Genomic DNA, 27,932 nt, shown 5'->3' on the forward strand with positions numbered 1-27,932 from the left:
GTCTTGTTAATGCAACATCTTAAAAAGGCTTTGAGGAAATTCTCTCAAATTTGGCACAAACATAAACTTGGATTTTATAAAGAACTGATCAGAATTTGGTGGTTAAAGGTCAGCGTCACTGTGACCCTTGCATCTGTCTCATTTTCAAGAACACACTTATAAATGCCTTGAGAGAATGCCCTCCACTTTGGCACAAACATCTGTTTGGACTCACAAATGAACTGCTTAGAATTTGGTGGTCAAAGGTCAAGGTCACTGTGACCTCACAAAACTCAAGAATTCATACACTAATTATGACATAATTTTACACAAATGTCTAATGAGATATAACGAAGTGATGACATTTTATATTAAAAAGACCTTCATGTGAATTATTTATCTTGTAATGAGAAAACAAACAGCCGACTTCTCGATAAGTCATCGTGAGAAAATATCTTTAGTTTTCTTGTTATAAAGAGTTGATTGTTTCGTAATCTAACACAACAAAGCTCGTTTTCTCCAGACAATGAAATAATTAACTCGTGAAAAAAAATTTGAAAGCCATTTTCGGCCTCTGGACAGAGCAGCAACAGTCACAGACATCACACCAGGGTGTGACGGGTTAAAGGAGACAAGAAGAGGACGAGACAGCGTCTGTTTTTCTCAGATTTATTGACTCTTTACATCGTACAACAGAAACAATGAGGACCGGATGGCGTGGAGGCGTTTCCAGAAGAAAGCATGAAGGACGGACACAGAGTGTGAAGACGGCGGCAGAGACGTTTTTCTACCTCGAGACACGATCCAGTAAAGACGCTACCATGTTGATTAGTACGAACTGCTCCTTTAAAATGAAGGTACGTGGTGGTGGGGAAATGTTGGCGGCGAGTTAAAGCGAGGAAGAAAGTCCTTTAAAAAAACAACTGTACAGCAAAAACAATATTTTTAAAATCAAACGTCACAGTAAAAATTACAATCTTTAAATAAATAAAAAAAAGCTCCACATAATAAATAGATATTACAATCTGTTAATACGAGACAGCAGCTCGTCACGAGTCGACTGTCGTTCAAGTTAAAGCAGAAACATCAGACGACTGAATCAGGAAGTCGCTAACTGGTGTCATGGAGCTGGTTTAAACTGGTCCAGTTCACGGAGCCACATTTCAACTGGTCTCACGGAAGAGACAAAATTATTATTTATACTAAATTAAAATGTTCCAAAAATAAAATATTTTAAAATAAAAACGATAAAATAAAATATGTTTTATTTTAAATAATTAAGAAAATAAAATGTAATAGTTATTATTCTAAAACCATATTTAAATAATAAAAATACTTTTAAAATAATAATGAAATTAATAGCAAAGTATTAAGATAAAACAAAGACACCTGATCAGAAAACTGGCTCACTGCTGCAGCAAAAATTAATTTTCAGCTTTGAAAAAACAAAATCACAACTAGAGGTGAAGAAGAAGCTGCAGTAACATTAAAAATAAAACTGCCAAAATTTATTTAATTTCAATTTGGTGGTTAAATAAATCAGTACAAACAAATAATTATAGAAATAAAACCAAAAATGAAGATTAAAATTATAAAATTAATAAAATATATGTAAAATATTTTATGGAATTTTGGCTGCTGTTTTGAATAATTTAGTTTAATTCAAATATTTGTTGTTTGGTCTTTTTAATCTACAGTGCAAAATAAAGGCATTTTAATTTCTGCTGATGTCCAAAAAACTATTGGATAGATGATGATGAAATGTAGTTCGTCATTAATTTAGCGCCATCATTAACTCAACATGTTAACGTGTCCAATACTTTGGTTTATGACCAAATACCTGCAGAACTGATGACATCGATCAGCGTCGGCTGTGTTCACTGATAATTAGCTAATGTTAGCATGCTAGCATGTTAGCAACACTCTAAACTAAGATGGTGAAACTTTCAGGGTCAAATTTCAGTTTTAGCTGCAGACACCTGGTGGGAAATCAGTGTTATTCATTAATTAATAATGTCTGAAATCTGCTCAATGTCAAAGTTAAACATTAAACAAATAAAGAAACTTTAACGGTGACTTCTGTAGTTTTCAACCTGGACTCTAATTTCTCAGACACAAAAGATGAAAAAAAAAAGATTGACACAGAAACAGATTGAAAAATCATGAAGTTCCCATTTAACAATTAATAATTAATAAACTATAATTAATAATCATTCATTTTTAGTCTGACGTGATCCGACCCGTCATGGCAGTAATTGTTCTGATATATGTTAAAAAGCGTCACTTTGTTTTAAACTCGTGACTTTTGTCCCTGTCAGGATCCTGTAGGAATGATTTCTGACATTATTCCAGAGTTAATTAGCCCTGCGTCACCGTGGTTACCACGGTGATCTACCGTGGTTAAAAGAGACCCAGCTTCATGACACCAGAAGAGTTCGATACTAACGTCCTGACGCAGACTGCTGCAGCTCTGAAACAAACTGTATGATGATGATGATGATGGTGATGGTGGTGATGATGATGATGATGATGATGGTTTGCAAGCAGTGGTGATTATAAGTGCAGCACAGGTAATATGTCTGAGTGTCAGTGCATCAGTTAAGGTTAGTCAGAGTAATAAAGGGTTAATCAGGGCCAGCCTTCAGTCCACTCTGATCCTCACACACACATCCAGGGACGTGATTGGTTAGTTAGATGTTTGTTGATATTTGATGGGCTCCTCCTCCCCCTCCTCGCGAAGCAGGCGGTTCATCAAGTATTTGAAGAGTAATGAGGTCACTTCCTGTTAGAAAAGTGAGGCTTTCTTCTTCAGTTCATTTCGTCTCCACAGAGAGAGGCGGTCGAACTCGGCCATCGGCATCCCGAAAATCTCCTCAAACTGCTCTGGAGACAGATGCCTCTGAGAGGAGAAGAAGAAATGAATGACAGCGTATTTATCCAACGTGTGCTGAAGGACACAGTGTGTTAGCGTCGAAGTGACCAATGGGAACGACAGTATTTGAGACTGGTCCAGTTTAAGAGAGCGCGCTGCATCGTGAGGTCAAAGGTTTTATGTAACCTCTGTTCATACATCAGTAAACTACAACTATAAAATGAAAGAGAAAAAAATCACTTCATTCACTGGGCCGACTGCCGGCAACTTTTAAGGTGGAACGTTAACTTGTAATGTTACTCAATGCATGAGTTGATGACGTGAATCCATCAGCACACCTTAAATTTCACTGTGACAACTTTGACCATCACTTTAGTTTTTATATGACACACACTTTTAGTAATGACTTTAAAAATATAGATTCATTTGGAGCGGATTATGTGAAGGTCATATATTCTAATCCTCACTTCCTGTGGGCTACAGCAACACTAAACCCCTGAGCTTGCCTGAGAAGGACTAAATGCACAAAGCTGCTATTTTGAAATATCCCATGGAGAGAGACTCTCACTGCAGCCTGTTCTATTTTGTTGTGAAAATGTGGGCGTGCAGCCTCGTTCTGTGGACGATAAACCAGGTGCAGACTTCCATCTGTGTCACCGCTGATGAGGAAATACAGCGAGTGCTGGACGGAGCAGTGAGTGACAACAACCCCGCCCACATTTAAGAGGACTGTCTGAACACACCGAGGGTCTAGGTACCATGTCTGAAGGCTGACTGCTGGTTCCAGAGGGACTGGACTGAAAGGGTTTGGTGGAGACGGGGCTCTCTCTCAAAACGTCTTGTCCCTATTCGTCACTTCGACACAAGTTTTCTGCACCGACCTCAGGACAGAGAGGCGTCACAATAAACTGCAGCTGTGATTCAATAGAAATAAATGTATTATCCAGTTTAATGTTCCAGTTTTAAATCACTTGAAGACATAATTTATTTATTTTCCTGCTCAAAATATGAAAGAAGAGTGCTGCTGTCGACGTGTTCAGCTCGTGTACTTCAGTCAAGTAGAAACACCACAGAGCACAAACACTCCTGCAGTTAACATTTAACACAAACACGTTAAAGTCAAAATAAACTTCAAGAACCAAAAGTCAAGTTTGATGTTGATCAGCTGATGGAGCTCATTTTAATGACTCAATAAACTGTTGTGTGGATTGATCTGTAATATGACATTATTTATTATTGATTAGATTTTGTATCAATAATTTGACAGATAATTTTAAACTGTGGATTTTCTGAGTCATAATTCATGCACACACCCTCTGATACACACACTCTGATACACACACTCTGATACACACCTCCAGTCGAGTGCGGTCGACTCCTGGTGGCAGCTTACAGCGCCCTCTGTGGGTCACAATCAGAGCTTCATAGGGATAGATCTGAACAGACAGGAAACAGCATGAACTGTGACATCATCATCATCATCATCATCATCATGTCACCTCTCAGGCTGTATCATATATCACTAAAATTAACAGGTAAAAATTACACACGTTTCTTCATGTTGACATTTGACAGATTTGTGTTTTGCTTCAACACAATAAAAACTTTTTAATTCAACACCCAAAAATATATCTGAATGAATGTTTTTGTTTTTGTGTTTGTTTACACAGTTCATCCCTCATGGAATTATTCAGACACATTTATCAAAGACAAACACAATATTCTGATTATATAAACCAGTCAGCATCTCATGAGACGATATATCAACCTCAGACAAGCCTACACACAAAGGCCCAGCAGATAAACAATAATAATAATAATAATGATGATAATAATAATAATGATGATAAAAAGTCCCAGTAGAAAAAACCCTAAAAGCTCATTGAGGAAATTTTTTAAAAATAAATGGAAACAAACACACAAAAAAGTCCCAGAAGATAGAAAACAACAAATAAAATAAAAATATTGAAATGTTCAAGGAGACTAAAAAAATAGAAAACAAAGTTCTAGAAGATTACAAACAAAACACAAAGAAATCAAACAAACAAATAAACAAAAAATAATAAAGTCCCAGGAGGAAAAAAAAACTACAAAAAAAAAAAATAACAGAAAAAATAAGTCCTTGGAGAAAAAATAAAAAAATAAAATAAATGAATAAAAATATTGTCAGAGTTGAAGGGGATTAAAAAAACAAAGTTCTAAAAATGAAATAATTATAATAATAATAATAATTACAAGAGATAAAAATGAATTAATAAATAAATATTGCCCCAGGAGATTAAAAAAAATTCAAAATAACTAAATAGATCATTAAAAAACAAATTAGGTCAAAACTAAATAATATAATAATAATGATATTTAATAGATGAATAAATATTAAAACACATTAAGTCGCGGGAGATTTAAAAAAATACATAAATAAAAGTACTTATATTTTATAAAAGCTGAAAACAAACAAACAAAGTAAAAAAAAAGTCCCAGGAGATAAAATTAAATTAATTTAAAAAAATTTAAAAAGAAAATCTAAATAAAACAACAACTAATACATGAATAAATAAATAAACAAATACACAAGAGAAAACACAGAAAAGAAAAATAGGAAAATCAAAGTTCCAGAAGATTAAAAAAAAAAATCAAACCAAAATAAAATGTGTCAGGAGATAAAAACTACAGAAAAAAAAATCCCAGGAGATTAAAAAAAAAGAGAGACAAAAACTATACATATAAAAATGTTGTCCCAGGAGATTAGAGGAAAATTTAAATAATTAAAAATCAAAGTCAATACTACACTAAACACTAATAATAATAATTATAATTATTATTATTATAATGAGTCAATAAATAATAAAACAAAGTCCCAGGAGATTAAAAAAATAAATAAATAAACAAATGGTCACAGGAGATGTTTAACAACAGATATTAAATATCGCTCACACGTATAGAAACAATAAACAAACACAAACAAACTAATCTGCCGTCATGTGTCAGCTCAGAGTCAAAACAGCTCTCACCTTCTGCTCCAGGATACTCGGCAGAGAGTTTCCTCTGTCCATCCTCTCCCTGCGAGCATCTCCGTTCTGCACACACACACACACACACACACAGTATGACAGATACTCCTGTACAGTCTGATAAACATAAACATCGTCACAGTGACGCAGAGCTGAAGCCAAAAGTCAGCAGTGTTAGAAATCAGTGCACGGTGATGGTGTGAAGATGTAGCACACACACACGCACACGCACACGCACACACACACACACACACACACAGAGTGATGCAGGAGGAGTCAGACGGCGGGTTCAACACAGAGCTGCTGATGTCATGCACGTGCCACACAGATGGCGTGGAGACGACAGACTCACCTGAGCAGCTGCAGACACACGACGACAGGAAGTTAGAGAAGAAGAAGAACCACAACATGAGGAGTAAACAACAACCACAGTGCGAACAAACAAACAAACAAACAAACAGAATCAATGTGCACAAAGTTCTTCAACATCCTGACGCTGTGTGATCTCATGTCGTAGATCAGACGTGTTCACACTGGGATCATGTCGCCACGAGGAGCGACGGCGGGCAGAGATACTGTGTCAGGTCAGTTTGAGTTCAAAACAATCTCACTTCTTTCCTGCTGGTGCGTCATTTAGTGTTCTGGAGTAGCTTATTGACGTATATTTCTAACTGTGTGAAGAGAAAGGAGAGACATTTACCTTGTTGTCCTTTGTCTGTGGAGAACTCTGCAGACTGCATCTGTGAACACACACACAGCACAGTTTGATGTTCGACACATGACAAATGACACAGACGGTTCAGAGCTGAACACGTGCTCACTACTGTCAATGTGTAAAGGTCACAGCGAGTCATAAAACCAGCCCGTCAAAACATCAGCATCACGAACCAAAAACGTTACCGTCAGCTCTGTGACGCCGCCGCCAGGACAGACTTTAGATCAGGGTGTCCAACTCATTTTAGTTCAGGGGCCACACAGCCCAGTTTATAACAGGTGGGCCGGACCTGCGAAACTAACGTCCACCATCACACGATAATCATTAAGGAGCAACCTTCTTTGTAATGGCACTTCCAGTTTCAGATTTTCAAGGTAGAAATGTGGGACTTTTACTTGTCTGTCATGTCCTCAACATCAGGAATTATCTTTTTCATTTTTATTTCCAGCAACCGAAAAATCAAAGAATGAAAACATTTACTTTATAATTTATGAGGAACAGCAGTAATTAATTTTATACTTCTTCTGATTAGAATCCAATCAGTCGTATTTCCATAACGTTGTGTGTATTTTATAACGCCTTACTTTGAAAACTGAACGCAGTCACACATCCTTCTGCTAACTATGCTCAGTCAGTCCTTAGCTCCCCTCGTCAGCTCGATCTGGGCTGTTTGAAGGTGTTATTCAGTGTAACACATATTCATGTCAGTGTGTGGATGAACTACAGTCGTAGTGTCAGCTCATGTGACCGTGGACATCACAGTGATTGACCGCAGTTCATTCTTCTATATTACTGACTGTACTGACGAGCTGTAGCAGGGTAGCTACCTCGCTAATAGTGGTGTGTCGTTCATGAAAGAATCGTTCAAAAGAACGAATCTGTTGAGTGAACGTACTGAACTGAATCACTCCTGGAACTGATTCGTTCGTTCCTCAGTTCAGCTGAGCTCAGCAGTGAGCGTGCAGGCCAGGAGTGGAACTGACGATTCGGTCCGTGCGAACGATGAATCTCTCGCGAGTCGTGAGGCAGCCAGGGTGCAGGGAGGGACTGCCTACCGCGTAACGAATCACTCGGTGAACGAATCACTCGGTGAACGAATCACACGATGAACGAATCACTCGGTGAACGAATCACACGATGAACGAATCACACGATGAACGAATCACTCGGTGAACGAATCACTCGGTGAACGAATCACACGGTGAACGAATCACTCGGTGAACGAATCACTCGGTGAACAACGTAACTCTGATCCCTGAGTGATTCAAATCATTTCTTCTCAGCGACACACTTTCATAGGGACCGTTTTCTCCAAGCTAACGGCTAATGTAGCCAGGAGTCAAGCCACATGAACACAATCGCACACCTCCCCATTGTTTTCACAAACTTAAAACGAATGAATCTTTTTAATGAACTGATTCTAGTGATTCAGTAACATCTAAAGAACTGCTTTGCCCATCACTACTCGCTAACACTGCTAACAGATATAATAATCATGAGAGTGAGTTATATTAGACGTTTAAATCAAACTGTTGCTCCAGAACACAAATGTGAGCTTGTATTAACACAAAGTGTTTATGATGCGTCTGTTGAGGACGCGGTGGCTCATGTTGGTAGCTGTCATTTCTGTGCTGGTTTGTAGTCTCAACCTTTAGTGAGGTGGCTGTTACATTTCTTCAGACCAGCTGTATTTCCCAACACTGCTCGCTAGGCGAACAACGTCGGTGCTACCAGTGAGTAACTATTACAACAAGCACCAAAGGAAAGTCTGTCAGAATGATGCAGTTATCATGGGTACGATCATCTCTTAGGTACAGTCATCCAAAGGGCCGGATGAGGCCTTCTGACACCTCTGATCATCTGTACGTTGTTTGTTCTAACTCATGATGTTTTCAATGTGCAGAATCTCATTGGTTCTGCAGACGAGCACTTACTCGGGTCAGACCTGGTCCTGAGTGTGAAGGAGACTTTGAAGCACTCGCTGACAAACCTGCCGACAGACAAACATTAAGAAAACACGTTGAGCTCCGGTTCATGAACCCAGAAACTAAAACCTGAAGACGCCTCAGACGGCAGAGTCTCACTGGTGTGCAGGTGCGTTCTGTCGGGCAGCGACTGTGTCTTCCTCCGAAAGTGAACGGCCTTCTCCTTCTCCTCCTTCAGGATCAGACGACCCAGGTTGGACTTGATCTGGATTCACAGACACAGGAGCCATCGGTCATCTCTTCATACTGTGTGTGTGTGTGTGTGTGTGTGTGTGTGTGTGTGTGAGTCAGACCCTTTACCCACAGACCTTTTCCAGCTCTTGCTCCCGCAGCATCTCAGCCTCGTTCGTCAGGTCTTCAAACTCGTCTTCCTCCTGCAGCTCCTTCTTCTTCCTCCTCCACTCGATCTCTACGAGAGTTCAACCTCAGAGTTAGGTCAAGATACAAACCACCAGAGCTCCCTGGGGTTTAAAGTGTGGCTGCGTGCAAAGATGGACCTGTTTGTCAGAATGAGACAGTACGACAACACACTGTGTTTCGTGATTTAAAGCTGCACTTTGGATTGTGAAACTTTTGGGTTCTCCTGAGAAATATTGTCTGCGTGCACCTCCTGCAGCAGTGCGACATGCAGAGGGCTGGGTGAAGGAGGACAGAGCCTTGATAAGCAGGCGTGGTGATTATTACACACTGTCTCAGCCGGTCTGTTCACTGGTGTCATCACTCTGAAACTGCTGAGTCACCCTTTAACGTATCATGTATTAAACGACACCAGGCTGCTTCAGTAGAACCACAGTTATCAGCTGCTGCAGAGCAAAATGTTTCGTGGGAGAACACAAAAGTATTTATTCGTTTATTTCACCCATCTGTTTTTTTTCTCCATCATGTCCCCTCAGGGACTCCGTACGATTCTCAGTCTAACACTAAATGAAACGCTATCATGGAACATTTTCATACTGCAATAAAACTTCTGTTTTTAAACAACAGATTCGATGACTTCTCGTGGCTTTAGGTGATGTTGGCAGGAAACAGTTGCTGGTTATAATAATTAACCACAGGTGGAGTTCAGGTTTAAGAGATGTGATTTAGTTTCAGGCAACACAGGTTTAACCCGGGCTTAAACGTACCCATGGCAGCCAGTGAGGGGGGGCAGGGCCAGTACTCGGTCTCAATCTTGGACGGCTGGTTTGGGTCTGGAGGCTGAGCTGCTGGAAACTTTGCTGACTTAATGACGCCTTCCAGATGTTTGTTAACATCTGCAGAGACGACAGAGGGACGACGTGAAGAAGAGGAAATACAGGAGCAGCACGGAGACACGTGACGAGGAGCTCACCTTGTTTGTAGATGGGAGGTTTCCTGTAGATGTTGGATCCATTATCTGAAAAGAGATTTCTCAGAGTCAAGATTACAAAGTATTGAAGCCCAAAGCTGCACATATTAAAATATAATCATTTAATCTACATTAATTTTATTTTAATTTGCATGCATGATGTATAACGAATAGATAACAGAAATGGCAATTAAATAGTTATTTTTATATCTAAATTGGCAGATTGTGAAACCTAATCTTTTTTCTATGTGACAGGATTTGATTTCAACCCTTACTTCCATTTACTGTAAAGTTGTGCCCTCTAGAGGCCATAATGATTATTACAGGGGCATGATATAGCATAAAACGTAACAAAGTGCACGTAATGTTGTACAAATGTCCCCATAGGGTGGGTCCATCAAACAAACACAGGACATCCACCGAGGAGACTAATGTTCATGTCCTGAAGACAACATTGACTTCTTTTAATAGCAACATAGCCATGCTAGCATATGTAGCATGCTAAGCTAGTGACATATGTAATGTATGTCACATGACACACTACACGTTAATAAGTTAGTAGCAAAGTACTTATTTATTGCCAAACTATGTTTTTCCTATATCTAACCACGTTTTGTCACCTAAACCATCCACGTAGTTTTGTTGCCAAAAGCTAACTAGGTACTTTTGTTCAGGCAGTTTTGTTAACTAAACCTAATCAGGTAGATTTGTCCAAGTAGTTTTGTCACCTCAACATAATCAGTTAGTATGTTGTGTAAAGCTAACCAGGGAGTTATGTAGCCTAAACCTGACCAGACAGTTTTGTCACCTAAACATAACCAGGTAGTTTTATTGCCTATACCAGACCAGGTTGTTTTGTCCAGGTAGATTTTTTTCCTAATCCTAACCAGGTGGTTTTGACACCTAAACATAATCAGTTAGTTTTGTCGCGTATAGCTAACCAGGTAGTTTTGTTGCCAAAAGCTAACCAGGGAGTTCTGTCACCTAAACTGAACCAGATAGTTTTATTGCCTATATTAGACCAGGTTGTTTTGCCGCCTCAACCTAACCAGGGGTCCGTTTCACAAAGCAGGTTCAACAAACTCTGAGTCTAATCCTGAACTCTGAGTTGATCTACTCTGAGATAGGAAACTCTGAGTTTCCGGTTCCAGAACAGCTGATTTGAATCAGTTTAATCAACTCGGAGTAGTTTCACCTGGAGTTAAGCGCCTGCACCACGACTATAAAAAGCCAGCATCAATGGAGCCCCGATTCGACGAGTCACCATGGCAACGGGGAAGAGGAGGGCTGCGTTTTTCACCCCACTAGAATTAGAAATCTTAATGCGCTCATACGGCGAGTTTGCACATGTTTTCAAAAAGAAGTGCAACACCGCTGCAGCTGCAAAAGAGAGGGAGACGGCGTGGGAGAACATTGCTGCTCAGGTCAATGATTAAGTTAAATGTAGTCCTTTGCAACCACAATAATATTACAGGGGAAACTGCTTGAATGGTAGCCTATTAATTTATTTCATTTAGGCTAGGTGCAATCCCGCGGGGGAGAGGCGCACTTGGCAGCAGTTTAGGATGAAATGTAAACACATTGTTCAAACAGGTAAGACCTCAGCATAATATCATGGGGGTGCCTCATTTTGATCATGTTTTACATTGTAAAGTAAATATTAAGTGGCTGTTTGACTGTGCAGTTGTTTTATCCCCAACATAATGCTGTTTTCACACACATAAATGTCTTCTCATCTGTATCATGTTCTGTTAAATAATTAAGCCTATTTAAACTTACACATACTTCTACTCAGCCAACAGAAAGAAGGCAGATGCCCGTAAAACGAGCACACTTTTCTGACCACCCTGCACACAGTTGCCTTACTCAAGTGCTCAGCATCTCCGACATTGTACAAAAAACTTCATTTGCAAAGAAACGCAGCGCAACACACAATATCTGCTGGGATGTGAGAGCATGACTACGACTGGTAATGTTGCAAATGTAAGGACGGATTAGGTTGTGTATGTAGATGATGGACTGTGACGTGAAACGGTAGGCTACAGCTCAAAAATATAATTGTCTGGAAATGCTAAAACATCTATGCGCGGTCTGATAACCATCTCCGGACGAATATTTAATTCTCTGCGCAGTAATGCTGCTCCTTCATCCACGGGATCGTTATCAAAAGGACATGCCATGTTAGTGGAAAAAGTCGCCATCTACTGTGCCTGATGGACTTCTAATATACTGACTCTGATTTTCTTAATGATTTTTAAATGACAGACGGCAGAACTAGGCTACGCCAAAACTCGCCTGCTGACTGAATGAATGAGGAAATCAGATGGAGTGTGTGGCTCTGAAAGAGGGCGGAGACAGAGAGAAACTCGAGGTTCATTGAGAAAAACCTGGTCCCGACCAGGTTAGGTTCATAGAGTCTGTTACTACGGTAACTGACCGAGAGCTTAAGTTACCTCTCTCTCTGACACAGGCTAGAGTTACCCCTCTTTCTCTGGTTTGAGTTACCTCCCTTTTTGAAACGGAAAACTCAGAGTTTCCCTCATTTCAGGGTTAACAGACTCTGAGTTTTCACTAAACCTGCTTTGTGAAACGGACCCCAGGTAGTTTTGGAGCTTAACTCCGACTGCTTGTGTTTCATGACGTTAAGGATGCATTTAAAACTGTGACCATGTTTTGGGGTTGGTCGTATAAGTCGTTTTGGAAATCAGTGGACATCGATGTATACTGTAGTTTAAGTATGAGAGAGCGTTGGGTTGAAATGAACCATGTCTCCCTCGCGTTTGTAAATCTGGATTAGAATGACATCACTGGTTTGGAGACAAAAATCAGGTCCACACATCGTAAATCATTCAATGTTGGGGTTCAGACGGTTGCTTTATAGTTGTGGTCCCCAGCCTTAATTGATATAAATCATCTTGTGTGTGTGTGTGTGTGTGTGTGTGTGTTTGTTACCTGGTCTGTGGAAATGCTGCTGGCTGGTGCTGATCTTGCGCGCAGCCTGCAGTTGCATCATCGATCCTCCAGGAGAACCACTCTCACTTTCTGCCCTGCGGGCCTTCACCTGGAAAAATAAAAACACACAGAGGAGAAAGAGAAGTGGTGCAAACTGTTAAATGTTTGAAGCCGACGGGCAGAATTATATAAAGAATGCTGCTTTGCTTTGCCCTCATGTAGTTAAAAATGTGATCTCCTTTTCTTTCTCGATTAGCAACAACATTACACCACCATAACAAACAGCTGAACTCCATGCTGGACTGGAGCTCAACAGAGACGCTTTCTGTTCTCAGAGACTGCAGGCGAGTAGAGACTTTAAATGTCACATTTTTAACTTCGTGACGAAACAAAGCAGCGATTGATTTCAAGAACTGGACGAGAATATGAAGACATCAGTCAAACATTTGCTTTTTGAATCAGTCTGGGTCGTGACCAGCCCCTGACTCATGGAAGATCTGACATGGGTCACCAAAGGTTCATTTACTGAAACACTGCTAACTACTGACCACTGATCTGTGTCTTTTAAAAATAGACTGTTTATTCAGCCTCTGGTTATTTAGCAGCACATTCAGCAGCTTTATTACAGCTACACAGTAGAATAACAAAATCAAATTGAACAAAACATTCATTTAATCGACTGGCTTGTTGTTTCTGGAGCTTTGGTCCACATCTCACAACCTTCATCATCAGCAGGTGAAGGTCATGAGATGTGAGAATGAAACTGGGATGGACTTTGAAATTTCTGAACTACACTAAGGTACTGGTGTAAAACAACTCATGCAGTGATTTGTGTGTGAAACAAGTGAAGCAGTCTGTGGCAGCTCTTACCTCAGGAGACATGGTGGGAGACGTGGCGGGAGGAGACAGAGACCGCTGCAGATCAGAAACACAATAAAGACATTAACACTGAAAATCTTTAAACTACGCAGGAAGGCAGAGAACTGGAAGGCCATCTCCGGTGAACTTGATAAACTGCTTAATTGTTTTATCGTGCAGCTGACAGAATATATTTTCATACAGATTGTAAGAGTCGTTGAAAAAAAACCTACCTGTTCATTTTGTTTTAAAGACAGTGACAGTTAAATCAGTAACCTGAATTATTACAGAACATGAGATACACAAACCAGGGCTTTTTTTGGTTGTCATTCCCCCATCGTTAGTTTGAATAAATTGAATAACCACAAAATGTTTTTATTTTTTTATTTTTTAATTACAGCCAGAGAAAAATCAATAATTCTAGTTTTAGGTTTAGCAGTGGCTAGTTCATTACCGATATTCATCATCTCAGGTTTTAGTTGTTTCGTCGTCTTTTTCCGACAAAGAGTCGCCAAAATGTAACCAGGTCATTTTGTCGCCTAAACCTAACCATGTAGCTTTGTCCAGGTATTTTCTTTCACCTAAACTTAACCAGTTAGCTTTGTTGCCTAAAGCTAACCAGGTAGTTTCGTCACTTTAACCGATGGAGCAGAGTGATGCAGAAATGAGTCCTTAAACCCACAAATTAGCATTTTTGCTCTCACTGTTCCCTCGTCTCAAAGTCAGTGGGTTTTTGTTGGATGTCTGAAATAAGGTCTGTGTTTGACACAAGCTGAAGAGACTTTCACGCTTTGCTCTACGAAATAAAAAAGGCAGTAAATACTCAACTGTGGAAAAAATGCAAATACATCAAACAAGAATGAACTTGAGGTTGGTTTTCATTTTTGAACCTGTTTACGTACAGTAACAACAAATTTCTGTACAGTAAACCTTTAAGTTAAATTACTTCAACAAAAGTAGAACTTTTTCAAGAAGGCACCTAAATTACAATAACGTCTGGCTCATATTACTTAAAGAAAAAATCAGTTTAAACATGGATTAATGGTTTAATTAGTACTTTGGAAGCACTTCTCCCTACAGTTCATTATTCATTCATTATTCATTATTCATACTGGTCCACCAAACTGTTTCACTGGCTGTCAGACTTCACACCTTCCAGGAACCTTCTGGTGCTGCTGAACGTGATGTTACAAACAGCCCGTCTGTTTTGGTTTTAATACAATACATTCTTTTGGAATCAAACTCCTGTTTAAATTCTATGTGAAGATCACACCATACCCAAAACATCAGATAACCTCAGCGTCTGTTTGTGCTTAACTTTTTAGTTTGTTTTTGTGATGTCATTGTGTTCCCAGATCTGGCTTAATATTATTACCAAAAGAGATACGAAACTACGAAACTAAGACTAGAGATGTGATAAACTGGAGTCACATCACCCACTAAAAGTGTCTGATGGTGTCAGAGGTGGAGGAGCAGGTAAGAGATTCCAGTCACTTTTTCAGTTCTAGTTACTGTGTGCCATTGTGTTGCACTACTACTGTAAAACTTGAATTACAAGCCTGGTCCCAGTTAAACGCCCAGTCCCTTTCACTAGCCCAGTGTGGCTCCACATTTTGACAATTAAAGGCCTGTCTCTATTAGAGGCCTGTCTCTATTAGAGGCCTGGTCTGGTTGCAAAGCAGTTCCTTTTTCTTTTCTTCTTTGGATGTATAAAAGCGGGTTGTTGACTACCCACCTCAGCTAACATAGTCTCTCAAGACAGATTCTGCAACTTACATCGTAGAATCTGTCGGCAGTCCTGTGTGAAAGACGACTAGACGGGGGGGTGGGGGGCTTTGAGTTTGAACGATGCTGCGCTTTAGCCAATCACAATGGAGGGGGTGTGGCAGAGACGTGCAGGTGTCCCCAGGAAATGTGTACCTACAGAAACAGCAAACTCCGTGTTCATAGCGACGGCTCCACCCAAAACGCCGTCTCGTCAACGTGAAAAAAAATGTTTTTTCCAGCGGATGTCTTAGTTACAACATGATTGAGCTAACTGGAGTAGTTTCATGTCGTATCCAACAACGGGAGGCTTTTAACAGATGACGTCCTGATGTTAGCTTTGCTAACTGTCCCTGTCAGCTGCAGCCACTGATGCTTTCTAGACATTGTGATTTCCCAAAACTGAATAAATACCACACATAGCAACACAAAACTGCTTTGCTAGCTCAATCATGTTGTAACTAAGATATCCGCTGGAAAAAATATTTTATTCACGGACCGTTTATTGAGTTATTACCTTATTTTTATACAGTCTGTGGTTATTACAGACACAGCTAACGGCTAACATTAACAGCTAACGGTTAGCCCAGCTAATCTATGATGTTATTATTGTTATTATTTACAAAACGTGCACACAGAAATAGTAACGTTTGTTCAGTCATTGTGTTTATAGACTTAAACATCAGATTAGTCTACACGGTGATATAGTGATGTGAAAAATGTGATACATAGCTAAACTCTGCTGGTTTTCTACCTTAAGTATTTGTAAACAACAAGGCGATTCCCTGGGGGCACCGCCGGAAGTGAAGGGTGTGAGCGATCGCCGAGGCCCCTGCACTTCCGTTAGTCAAAAAACTCCGGGCTGTGCCTCCAGAGGTAAAGGAAGAAAAAAAAAAAGTTGTTGTTTTTTTGTTTTGTTTTTTTACCAATGGATTTCCAGATTGCAGCTAACATAGATCGCATATATAAATATAAATGTAAATAAAGTTTTGTCAATATGGAGATGCTACACATTGTTAGCTTGGTTCAGTTCATTTTACTGAAACCATGAGCACCAGAGAAGACCATAATTCACTGAGTTTTACCAGCGTGACAAAACACAAGTGGTGACTCCCTTCCTCTGATTACCCAACAACTTATTCATACTCCTTTAGTCTTTAAGGGTCCACCGATCAAAAGAATCAAACATGTTTTTTGTAAAAATGAATAGTTTATGAATATTGTTTTACCAGAATAAAACTTTATTGTGTCTGAAACGAGTGTCATAACATAACACATATTTGAAATGGTATTCGAAGCCTTAATATTTATACAAGTAGTGTAGTAGTTTCATCACAAGTGATCTGAGTGCTCCAGTGCTTTTCTTGTGGACTCTTCCTCGGGGTTATTTTCATCTATATTGTCCTGGTCTGAGAAGCACCGACCTCCAATTACGGAAGGGCTGAAGCGCAAGAGATTCCCTCTACCTAATATTCATACTGGTTCAAATAAACAATTGGATGGTATTTCCTGATCTTTGCTGAGCAGCAGATTGGTGTAAAAGGAATTAAAGGCCTGTCCCAAATGTAGGCCTGCTGAGTTCAGTGATTTAAGCAAACAATAGCCTGGACTACTAATACAAGTTTTACGGTATATAATCCATGTAGCGTGTGTGTGTTTGTGTACTTCTCTGCGTGGAGGGTCGAGTGGGGAGAAGCTCAGGTGTGGTTTGTAGGTCATCAGGTCCGGTCTCTCAACCTGCAGGATGGCTTTATCTTTCGGCAGAGCTGCCAGGTCTCTGTAGCCCACCACCTGGTCGTTCATTCGGGCCTGAACACACCACACACAGGTGACAGGTTAGTGCTGCATACATTGAGAACACAGGTGTCTTTGAGCTGGTAAAAGTGTGTGTTTACCGTGATGCCAGTGGCGGGAGACCCCGGGGTGCTCGAACCCCTGGAAGGAGGCAGGTTGACTGGGGTTACCTGTCCCTCCACCTGCAACACCATCAGAAACATTCAGGAGGTGAATTCACTCCATTTTTATTTTTGACAGTATTAAAAACATAGAGCTCAGCTAAATCTGGGAATATCACTAACAGAACTCAGACAAACTTATGTGGAAGAGAAAACAAAGGTTAACAGTAAATTTAGACCCAAACTGTCTGCTGTAAACATATTTCAGTTTACAGACTCACTCCTCTTCTGCCACTAAAATATAAGAGCAAACAGCTTTACTTTTACAGTTGATTCAACTCATTTTAATGTCAGATAAGAAGCTAACAGCACTGTAACTTCTGAGTGAAAAATATGCTAGTGCTAATATGCTATGTGAAATCATAAATATCCTACTGGATAAATATCATTTTATATTCGGTCTTGATGTTAACTAACATTGGCATTTTAAATTAGTGAGAGTGAGGTGTAAAAAAAAAAAAAAAAGAATGAAGCATAGGGTTAAACTAAATGCCAACAAACATGCTAGTTAGCTAACACACTGTAAATACTAGCGTGCTGTATGAAGAGACAAAATGTAAATAGGCTACAAATACAAAAAAAGGCTGTATACAGTAATGTATGTATATGTGTAAAAAAATTAAGTGGAATATAGTTTTCACTTTTCTGTTTAATCAATATTATATGTTTTCAAAGTAGGTCATACTGTTAAGCTAACGTGCTGAATACAGTGATTGATATCGTGTTATCATTGTGTAGTTGCGGTACTGTTACCTCTCATTCTGAGCAGTAAGGCGTTAAATACGGAATATATATATATATATATATATATATATATATATATTTCTTAATTTTATAAATATATTCTTAAAGTAGATGAAACTAAACTGTCGGTAAGCTAACGTGCTGTAAAGATTAGCTTGCTGTATACAGTGATATTGTGTTTTACATGAAAGTTATGGTGCTGTTACTTCTCATTCTGAGCAGTAAGGAGTTACAAAAATACTGAATTAAAAAAAAAAATTTTTTAATCTATTTTATTTTTTAATTTTATGAATATGTAACAAAGTAATGATACTAACAAATGTTAGTAAGCTAACGTGCCTTAAAGATTAGCTTGATACGGTGATAATGTATTTGTTATTAAAGTTATGGTTATGTTAACCTCTCATTTTAAGTGGGCGACGTTAAAAATACCAGAATATAGTTTTTACTCTACTTATATGTTTTAAAAGTAGATCATACTAATGTTAGTAAGCTAACGTGCTACAAAGATTAGCTTGCTGTATACCATGATACTTTGTTAACAGTAGGCCTACTTCTCATTTTGAGTGACCTGGAGTTCAAAAATACTGGAAAATATTTTTTATGAATATGTTTTTGAAAGCAGTTGAGCATGTTAGTAAGATATAAGCTATACTGTAAGTAGTACGGTGATATTGTGTTTTCTATTAAATGTATGGTGCTGTTACGTCTCATCCTGAGAGTTAAAAATACCAGAACTTTTTTTTTTTGTAATACTGCCCCTGTTGCAGAGTGTTTTGAATGTGCATACTTTGTGTTTTCAAACTGTCATTTATGAGTCTCTGACAGGATGATGAATTACCTTCTGCATGGCTGGAGAGAAACCTTCCTCCTGTTTGGTTTTAACCAGCTGGAACAGAAACAAGAGAGAGTCAATCAGCAAATGCATTAGCCATTACCGTATACAGCTTCTCATCACAGGCTGACATTATGAATGAGTTGGGGAATGACTCATCTCGAGTCTGAGGAAAAAGCAAAGTAATGAAATTTCATTTCTGCTGCACGATGTTCTCTTACAGCAGGCATTTTAAAGTGTGAGGCCACCTCACAAATATAGTGTTTAATTTTTTTTTAAAGATCTGTAATGAAGCAAAACAGCTGGTCACTTAAGTTTCAAAAATACAAAATAAAAAAGTGCACTTGTTGGGGACTATATTCAACAGCAGATTAAGACATTTCAAGCAGTTAGCAATGTTAGCCTTGTTGCTAACGTAACAATGAGTCCACAGTGTCATAATGTTGGTCAGTGGTGCAAATTTGCATGTCACTGTTAACTCCAAAACCAATGTTAGCATGCTAAGTGCTAAACTAAGATGCTAAACAAACTGTTAAACATCAGCATGTTAGTGTTGTTCGTATGTATACCTACAAACAGTAATGCACCAGAATTAAAAATATAACCCATGTAATCAGGAAGGCTGTGATCATGCAGACAATGCACTGACGGGAGTAAAGAAGGAAGTATTATTTAAATTGGAAGTCCACATAAGGGTGGAGGTTGGGTGGTGCGAGGGTCAAACAAACACAGGACTTTCCCCCAGGACGTTGGTGTTCACATCCCGTTTGAATCCAAGTGAAGAGTTATTTTAAAGGATGTCGTAGCTTCATCACCTTATGTTAAGTACATGTCAGGACAACACCCAACCATGTTTTTTCTCATAAACCTAAACTACGTAACTTTACTTTCCATTAACTGAACTACCTAATTTTACTTTCCTAAACCTAATCTACGTTGCTTTACCTTTCTAAATCTAAACTTCATTACTTTACCATCCTGAAACTAAACTAGGTAACTTTACTTTCCCAACCCTAACCAACGTAACTCTACTTTCTTAAACCTTAACTACATTACTTTAGTTTTCCTAAACTTAAATGAAGTAACTTCAGTTTCCTAAACTTAAACAAAGTAACTTCAGTTTCCTAAACCTAAATTAAGTACTTTACTTTCATAAACCTTAAATATGTTACTATCGTTTTCCTAAACCTAACCTTCGTAACTTTACTTTTCTAAACCTAAATTAAATAACTTCAGTTTCCTTAACCTATCCTACTTATCTTTAGTATCCTTAACTTAAACTATGCAACTTTACTTTTGTAATTCTAAGCTACGTTAGTTTTCCTCACCCTAACCTAACTTTTCTTTCCTAAACCTAAACGATGTAGCTTCACCTTCCTAAACCTAAGCTACGTTATTTTGCGTTCCTTAACCTATCATACATAACTTTCCTAAACCTCAACTATGTAACTTTAATTTTCCTTAACCTAAAGACTGTATTGAAAGGTCACAGCAGCAGTGCACAAATTACACAGAGAATACTGCAAAAACAAACACAAGTACTACCATCAGAGTTCATTTGAAGCACATGCACACAAGTGAACAAACTGCAGTAAGGTGTGCAAAAAGGATTTTATTATAGGATAAAAAGTTGAAAAAATGTGGGCCAAAAGGTAAACGTAGTTATGAAGTCAGACTAGTCCAATAATTAGTCCTGTGATACTGCAACAAAGCTGAGGTGAGTTAATCAATATTAGTGAAAAAATTCACTTACTAACATCATATTCAGAGACATTTCTCCAGTCAAGTGACTGATTGTGTTAATTCTCTGTGATTGAAATCACAGTTGGGTTGTTCAGAGAGCTAATAGATCGTCTTTCGTCCTTTTGAGCAGCTTTCAGAACGAACGATCCTGTTTCAAACCTTTCAAACACACCACGTCCCCCGAGGTTAGGCCGGACTGATGGGGACAAGGAGACTGAGTGTAAAACAACACTGTGAATCAGATTTAGGCATGGCTGTTATCAGAGCCTCCTCAGGGGATGGACGGAGGAGGAGGAGGAGGAGGAGGAGGAGGAGGCAGCTGTAGTCCTGCTCACAGGAAAGACACCTTGTACCTAAACAGCACGAGAGCCTCTCTGCTAACATCCCTGCAGGGGGAGGATATCCTCCACACGACTTCCTGTGAACCCCCTCCTCTTGTTGTGTCTTCTCTTTCATCTGTCTCCCTCTTCTTCCTCCTCCATCTCCATCTCCATCCCACCCTTCGTCTTCCTCTTCCTCCCCTCCCCTCCGCTCTCCTCCCTGGCTGTTTATCAGCTCACCCAGCCGGGCCAACGCCCAGCCGGTCCTCAACAGTTATTGCTGTGGTTACACTCCTCCCTCCAGAGAATCTACAAAACACAGCCGGGGGAGCGTCACCTTCCCTCCCGCTCCCGTCCATGTCTAACCATCAAATGTCGTTAGGTCAACAAAACTGACACCAGATCAGTGAGAGATGATTTCTCTGCTGTCTGTCCTCAAGTGAACTTGATCTGTGCTGACGGAGAAGCAGAACAGATGGATGTTGTCATCCGGACAGAGACATCTAAAATATCTTCCATGAAACCGCGTCATTACGTCGAACACACAATGACGTTACTCAAATTAACGAGCCATCTCCCTCAGGGGAAAATGTGATTTGAAATTCTTTAGATCACTAACATTGTATGATCACATATTTTTCTTTTCAAACACATCATAGGTTTGTTTTATTCATATTGTTCGTGTTATGTGACTTATTGCTAGCTAGCTAGCTAGCTAACACAATAATAACAAAAACAACAAGGTGTCAAACTAATGCGGCGTAGAATTATTGAACCATTACAGCTATCAAGCCCAAAGGTGTTTCGATTTTTTTAAATTTATTTCCTTTTTACCTTGTAAAAATAGTTAAACCGTGACGTCACGCTAACAACAACAATCACTTTCAGGTAGATAACTGGAAATTGGTTTAAAATTGCGGAGATATGTAGAACTGCAACTTTTTGATTTCTGTTGTCATTTGTCATCAATATCTAATCTTCCCTTTATGTCAAAGATCCTTGAGAAAGTAGTTGCAGACCAGCTGTGTGATTTTCTCCATGATAATAATTTATTTGAGGAATTTCAGTCAGGATTTAGAGTGCATCATAGCACTGAGACAGCTCTAGTTAAAATTACAGATGACCTTCTGATTGCTTCAAACAAAGGACTCGTCTCTGTACTTGTTTTATTAGATCTTAGTGCGGCGTTTGACACAACTGACCATCAAATTCTACTGCAGAGACTGATCACTTAATTGGCTTAAAAGGTTCTGCACTGAGCTGGTTTAAATCTTATTTATCTGATCGTTTTCAGTTTGTTGACGTTCGCAATGAACCATCCTTACGTACTAAAGTTTGTTTTGGAGTTCCGCAAGGTTCTGTGCTCGGACCAATCCTGTTTACTCTATATATGCTTCCTTTAGGTAACATCATTAGAAATCACTCTATAAATTTCCATTGTTATGCGGATGATACTCAGTTGTATTTATCGATGAAGCCAGAAGAAAGCAATCAATTAACTAAACTCCATAATTGCCTTAAAGACATAAAAACTTGGATGAGCACCAATTTCCTGATGTTAAATTCAGACAAAACTGAAGTTATTGTTCTTGGCCCCAAACAACTCAGAGACTCTTTATCTGATGACATAGTTTCTCTAGATGGCATTGCTCTGGCCCCTGCCACTACCGTAAGAAACCTCGGAGTAACATTTGATCAAGATTTGTCTTTTAATTCTCATTTAAAACAAACCTCACGGACTGCATTTTTTCATCTGCGTAATATTGTGAAAATTAGGCCTATCCTGACTGAAAAGATGCAGAAAAATTGGTCCACGCTTTTGTTACCTCAAGGCTGGATTACTGTAACTCTCTATTATCAGGTAGCTCTAGTAAGTCCTTAAAAACTCTCCAGCTAATTCAGAATGCAGCAGCACGTGTACTAACAGGAACTAAGAAACGAGATCATATTTCTCCTGTTTTAGCTTCTCTGCACTGGCTCCCTGTAAAATCCAGAATCGAATTTAAAATCCTACTGTTAACTTATAAAGCTCTAAATGGTCAAGCTCCGTCATATCTTAGAGAGCTCATAGTGCCATATTATCCCACCAGAAGTCTCCAAAGTAGATCTAGGTAGAGATCAGGAGCCAGAGCCTTCAGCTATCAGGCTCCTCTCCTGTGGAATCATCTTCCTGTTACGGTCCGGGAGGCAGACACCGTCTCCACATTTAAGACTAGACTTAAGACTTTCCTCTTTGATAAAGCTTATAGTTAGGGCTGGCTCAGGCTTCTCTCTCTCTCTCTCTCTCTCTCTCTCTCTCTCTCTCTCTCTCTCATATTCTATTACTGCATCTTGCTAACTCGGCCATTCTGCATGTCACTAACTCGGCTTCTTCTCCGGAGCCTTTGTGCTCCACTGTCTCTCAGATTAACTCATATCACAGCGGTGCCTGGACAGCGTGACGTGTGTGGTTGTGCTGCTGCCGTGGTCCTGCCAGATGCCTCCTGCTGCTGCTGCCATCATTAGTCATTAGTCATACTTCTACTGTTATTATACACATATGACTATTGTCACACATGTATACTGCCAGGTATTAATACATACTTTCAACATATTGTACCACAGTAGCCAGAACTATAACTATAATATTATTACTTCCATTAATGTTGTTGTAAGATACTGTCATTACCTGCATCTCTCTCTCTCTCTCTCTCTCTCTCTCTCTCTCTGTCTCATTGTGTCATGTGGATTACTGTTAATTTATCATGCTGATCTGTTCTGTACGACATCTATTGCACGTCTGTCCGTCCTGGAAGAGGGATCCCTCCTCAGTTGCTCTTCCTGAGGTTTCTACCGTTTTTTCCCCGTTAAAGGGTTTTTTGGGGAGTTTTTCCTGATCAGCTGTGAGGGTCCTAAGGACAGAGGGATGTCGTATGCTGTAAAGCCCTGTGAGGCAAATTGTGATTTGTGATATTGGGCTTTATAAATAAAATTGATTGATTGATTGATTGATTGATTTTCAGTCGTATCTGTAACATTTGTAGTTAAACACAGTGGTCTGAGCTATCTGACGTTTCTGCTGCGATTTTTTAATTTTTTTTAATGTTGCTTTGCTAATGTCTAAATCAAGCTAAACAGCGTAGCCCACTGCTGTGAACAGGGCTGCAGGGACCAGTTTTAAAAAATCGATGTCACTGTAAGTGTATGCTTTATATAAAGACTTGCTCCACATCACCTTACAAACTAATCCATTGAAGCGGTGGTCGTTCAGCAACTCCAGTGTTCTGCTAAGTAAAATTACTGTTTTTGTCAGTGGAGCCTGGTGGCTCTGATATCACGTCTTCAATTCCCTGTCAGAAAAGGCTGCCTGATGGTGAGGTAAAGCAGTGAAATTGTTCTAAATACAGCAAACACTTAAACTGATTTTTATTTTTTTCTACCTTTTTTAGGAGAAACAAATTGAGACAGTGTTTTGCTGAGCACTGTTTGAGTTTATGTATGTGATGTGAGGGTTTTCTACCCGGAAGTTATTGTAAATAAACTGTGATTGTCAATCAAATAAAATAGTTAATTGCAATTATTTTATATTTGAATGTTCTGAATGTATCTTAAAGGGATATTTTTAAAGTTTTAATACTCTTATCAACATGGTAGTAGACAAATGTGCTCACTTTATGCAAATGTATGTTTATTTTTATTGCAACAATTCAAAACAATGACACATACTGTCCAGAATATTCTCCAGAATAACCTCAAAGGTACTTCATGCCATCTGCAACAACAGATGGACATATTGACCTGAATGTAACATTACTTTGTAATACTAACACAATGCAGTGTCCAGTTTACACATGTAAAGTTCGATGTACTGTGGTGGTAGCTCAGTTCTCAGTTCTTAATTACAGAAAGTACGTGCATTAATCGTGCATCAAAAAAATTAGTGGTGTTAAAAGAATAACATAATTTAGTCGTAGGGTAAACAAAACTCAACGTCTGCAAAACATCATCGTTTTAACATCCACATTGTGAAGTGCTAACGTCATAAGCCGTTTAAAATATCAACACGATTTTCATTTCAACCAAAATTTAGTGCAGCGTCTTTCTGAGGTCATATTGACGTCTGGTGCCAGCTGGGATCGTACGTTTCTGCACGGATAATTACGTTTGTACATTCTTACATGTTAAAACTTAAAGATTCAACAGCACAGTGGTTAACGTATGGTTAGGTTCAGGCACAAAAAACACCTTGTTATGGTTCGGAAAAGATCATAATTTGCCTTAAAATACCCAGATTTGGGGGAACGATGCCGTAAGGAAACAGAGTGATATCAGTGAAGTACAACCATTTTTCATGCATAAAACTGCAGGACACACAGTGTTGTTGTTTGCTGGTCTCAAACAGTGGTCCGCCATTTGACAGGCGTTGTTGGCAAAGTCAGCTCGTATACTACGTCACTTAAGAAATGTTGTGATGCGTATGAAACGTACAATTGTAACGTATTCATGCAGTATTTTTAGACTGTGGTATTTGTACTTCGTAGTAAGGGATCTGAGTACTGCGGTTTACTTATATGTTTTATGTAAAATGAATCTGTGAATTAAACAGAAACTGTACCTGTAAGTGAAAAAAGTGCGATATTTCTCTCTGACATGAACAGTACAAGTATAAATTGGTATAAAAAGGGACATAGAAAACAATTTGTAGAGTACTTGAGTGAATGTACTCAGTTACTGTGTCTGAGTCTCTGAGGACGGACTGATCCATCCAGCTGACCGGCAGCAGGCTGAGTGCTTTGTGTGTCTGATAGTCTTCTTATCACTAAGAGCTTTTAACTGCCACAGGCTCATCGATGGAGCTGAGCTCAGTCAGAGAGTGGACCATTAGTCCAACCACATCCATGTCATTCAAACACACGTGATCAGGTAAATGTACAAAATCATACAGGAGGGATCATTTTCCCCACAACACTGCAGATAGATAGATAGATAGATAGATAGATAGATAGATAGATAGGGTAGTGTAGGCAAGTAGAGTAGTGTAGCTAGATAGGGTAGCTAAGTAGGGTGGTTAGGTAGATAGGGAGGTAGGATAGCATAGTGTTGGTAGGTAGGGTAGGTAGATGGGTAGAATAGGGTAGGGTTGATAGGTAAGCAGATAGTGTAGCATAGGTAGGGTAGGTAGGGTAGTGTGGCGTAGATAGGTAGGGTAGAGCAGGTACGTAGGGTGATGTAGGTAGGGAGAATAGTATAGCTAGCTAGATAGGGTCAGTAGGCAGGGAGAATGGGGTAGGTTTGGTAGGTAGGTAGATAGGTTGATAGATACGGAGGTAGATAGGGAGGTAGGGTGCTCAGTAGATAGAGTAGTTAAGTAGGTAGGGGTGATAGGTAGGTAGCTAGGTTGGTAGAACAGAGTAGGGCACATAGGTAGATAGGTAGTGTTGCTAGGTAGATGGGTGGGTGGGTAGGTAGATACAGAGGTAGATAGGGAGGTAGGGTGGGTAGAGTAGTTAGGTAGGTAGATAGGGCAGGGTTGATAGGTTGGTAGGTAAGTAGGGTGACAGCATAGGTAGGTAGGGTAGAGTAGTGTTGCTCAGTAGATAGAGTAGGTAGGTAGATAGGGTATCTAGGTAGGTAGAACAGGGTAGGGTACATAGGTAGATATGTAGAGTAGTGTTGCTAGGGAGATGGTAGGACGGGCAGATAAATAGGTAGGCAGATATAGTAGTTTAGAGTATTGGGACATTAGCTAGTGTTAAGACTAAAGATTATTTTCATTATCAATAAATCTGTTATGTTTTTTACTACTATTACTAATCCTGTCCTATTTTTCAGACCACAACCAAAACCAAAATACATTTAATTTAATTTAATTTACTTGAGCAAGACTGTTAAAATTTCACTTGTTCCAGGTTATTAGATGTGAATATTTACTGGTTTTCTTCGTGTTTATTGACTGTAAACTGAATATTTTTGAATTTTGGACAAAATAAGACATTTAAATATGAATCTATGGACATTAATTGATTGATTAATGACTGCAAAAATGTCACGTGTTGCATCCACCTTCTTAAATGTCTCAGGTTTGCTGCTTTTCTCCATATTATGAGAAGATGGTCAGAAATAAAACTTCATTAATGCTAATGAGCATTTTTCACTGTTTTCTGACATTTTATAGCTCAATGAATTAATCAATCAATCAAGAAAGCAATTACAATTATTTGCAGCATAATGGACACGATATTGAGACTTATATCAGTTATTGATCTTTATATTGATCAGAATCAAACCATAATTCAGTCAGGAGCAGGAGCTGTGAGGCTCTGAGGCCTGGGACAAACACCAGCTCCTGGAAACACGTCATATTGATAACCTGCCGTTTAAATTCAGATTCTATCAAACATCATCATCTGAGTGTGAGATGATGCCTCGACGTTAGGACAGGATGCTCATGTGGCCTTCAGAATAACGCTGATGATGAAGAGGAGGAGGAGGAGGGAAGGAGGGAGGGGGAGAGGAGACAAGTGCGTCTGCAGCAACCTGATAAAAACACAGGCTGGATATTCCGGGTTAGACGCGGTACAAACCCGGGATCTGCTCCTGTTCTCTTCTTTAATGTGATGTTAGAGAAAAGCAGAAAGCGCTCACCTCCAAACAGCGCAGAATTAATCCGGAGGAGATCCGCCTGGACGCGTCCTGGAGCCCGACGGTGACGCTCCTCTGCTCTCCTGCAAGAGCCGAGGAGGAGGACGGAGGGGAGGAGGAAGGGTGGAGGGCGGAGGAGGAAGAGGAGGAGGAGGAGGAGGGGTGTTATGTGATGAGGTTGCAGCCTGCTTTTAAAGCCGGGCAGGGGGCTGCTGTGATCCTCGGAGGAGGAGGAGGAGGAGGAGGAGGAA

The 27,932-nt window shown here is 39.5% G+C and overlaps 1 protein-coding gene across 1 annotated transcript; it reads right to left on the reverse strand.

Annotated features, from left to right (window-relative positions):
• Positions 1-616: 616 nt before the first annotated feature.
• Positions 617-27,932, reverse strand: dmtn (dematin actin binding protein). The gene is made up of 16 exons (XM_049559834.1): positions 27,685-27,932; positions 19,004-19,051; positions 17,359-17,439; positions 17,129-17,272; positions 13,712-13,756; positions 12,842-12,950; positions 9,893-9,937; positions 9,687-9,815; positions 8,871-8,971; positions 8,662-8,767; positions 8,512-8,567; positions 6,563-6,602; positions 6,167-6,222; positions 5,863-5,928; positions 4,207-4,287; positions 617-2,878 (listed from the first exon to the last, which is right to left on the reverse strand). The coding sequence occupies exons 2-16, from the start codon at positions 19,010-19,012 to the stop codon at positions 2,765-2,767; spliced, it is 1,182 nt and encodes a 393-aa protein (XP_049415791.1). The 5' UTR covers positions 19,013-19,051; positions 27,685-27,932; the 3' UTR covers positions 617-2,764.

Source organism: Epinephelus fuscoguttatus, linkage group LG18, assembly GCF_011397635.1.
Source record: "Epinephelus fuscoguttatus linkage group LG18, E.fuscoguttatus.final_Chr_v1".
Classification (NCBI taxonomy): Eukaryota; Metazoa; Chordata; class Actinopteri; order Perciformes; family Serranidae; genus Epinephelus; species Epinephelus fuscoguttatus.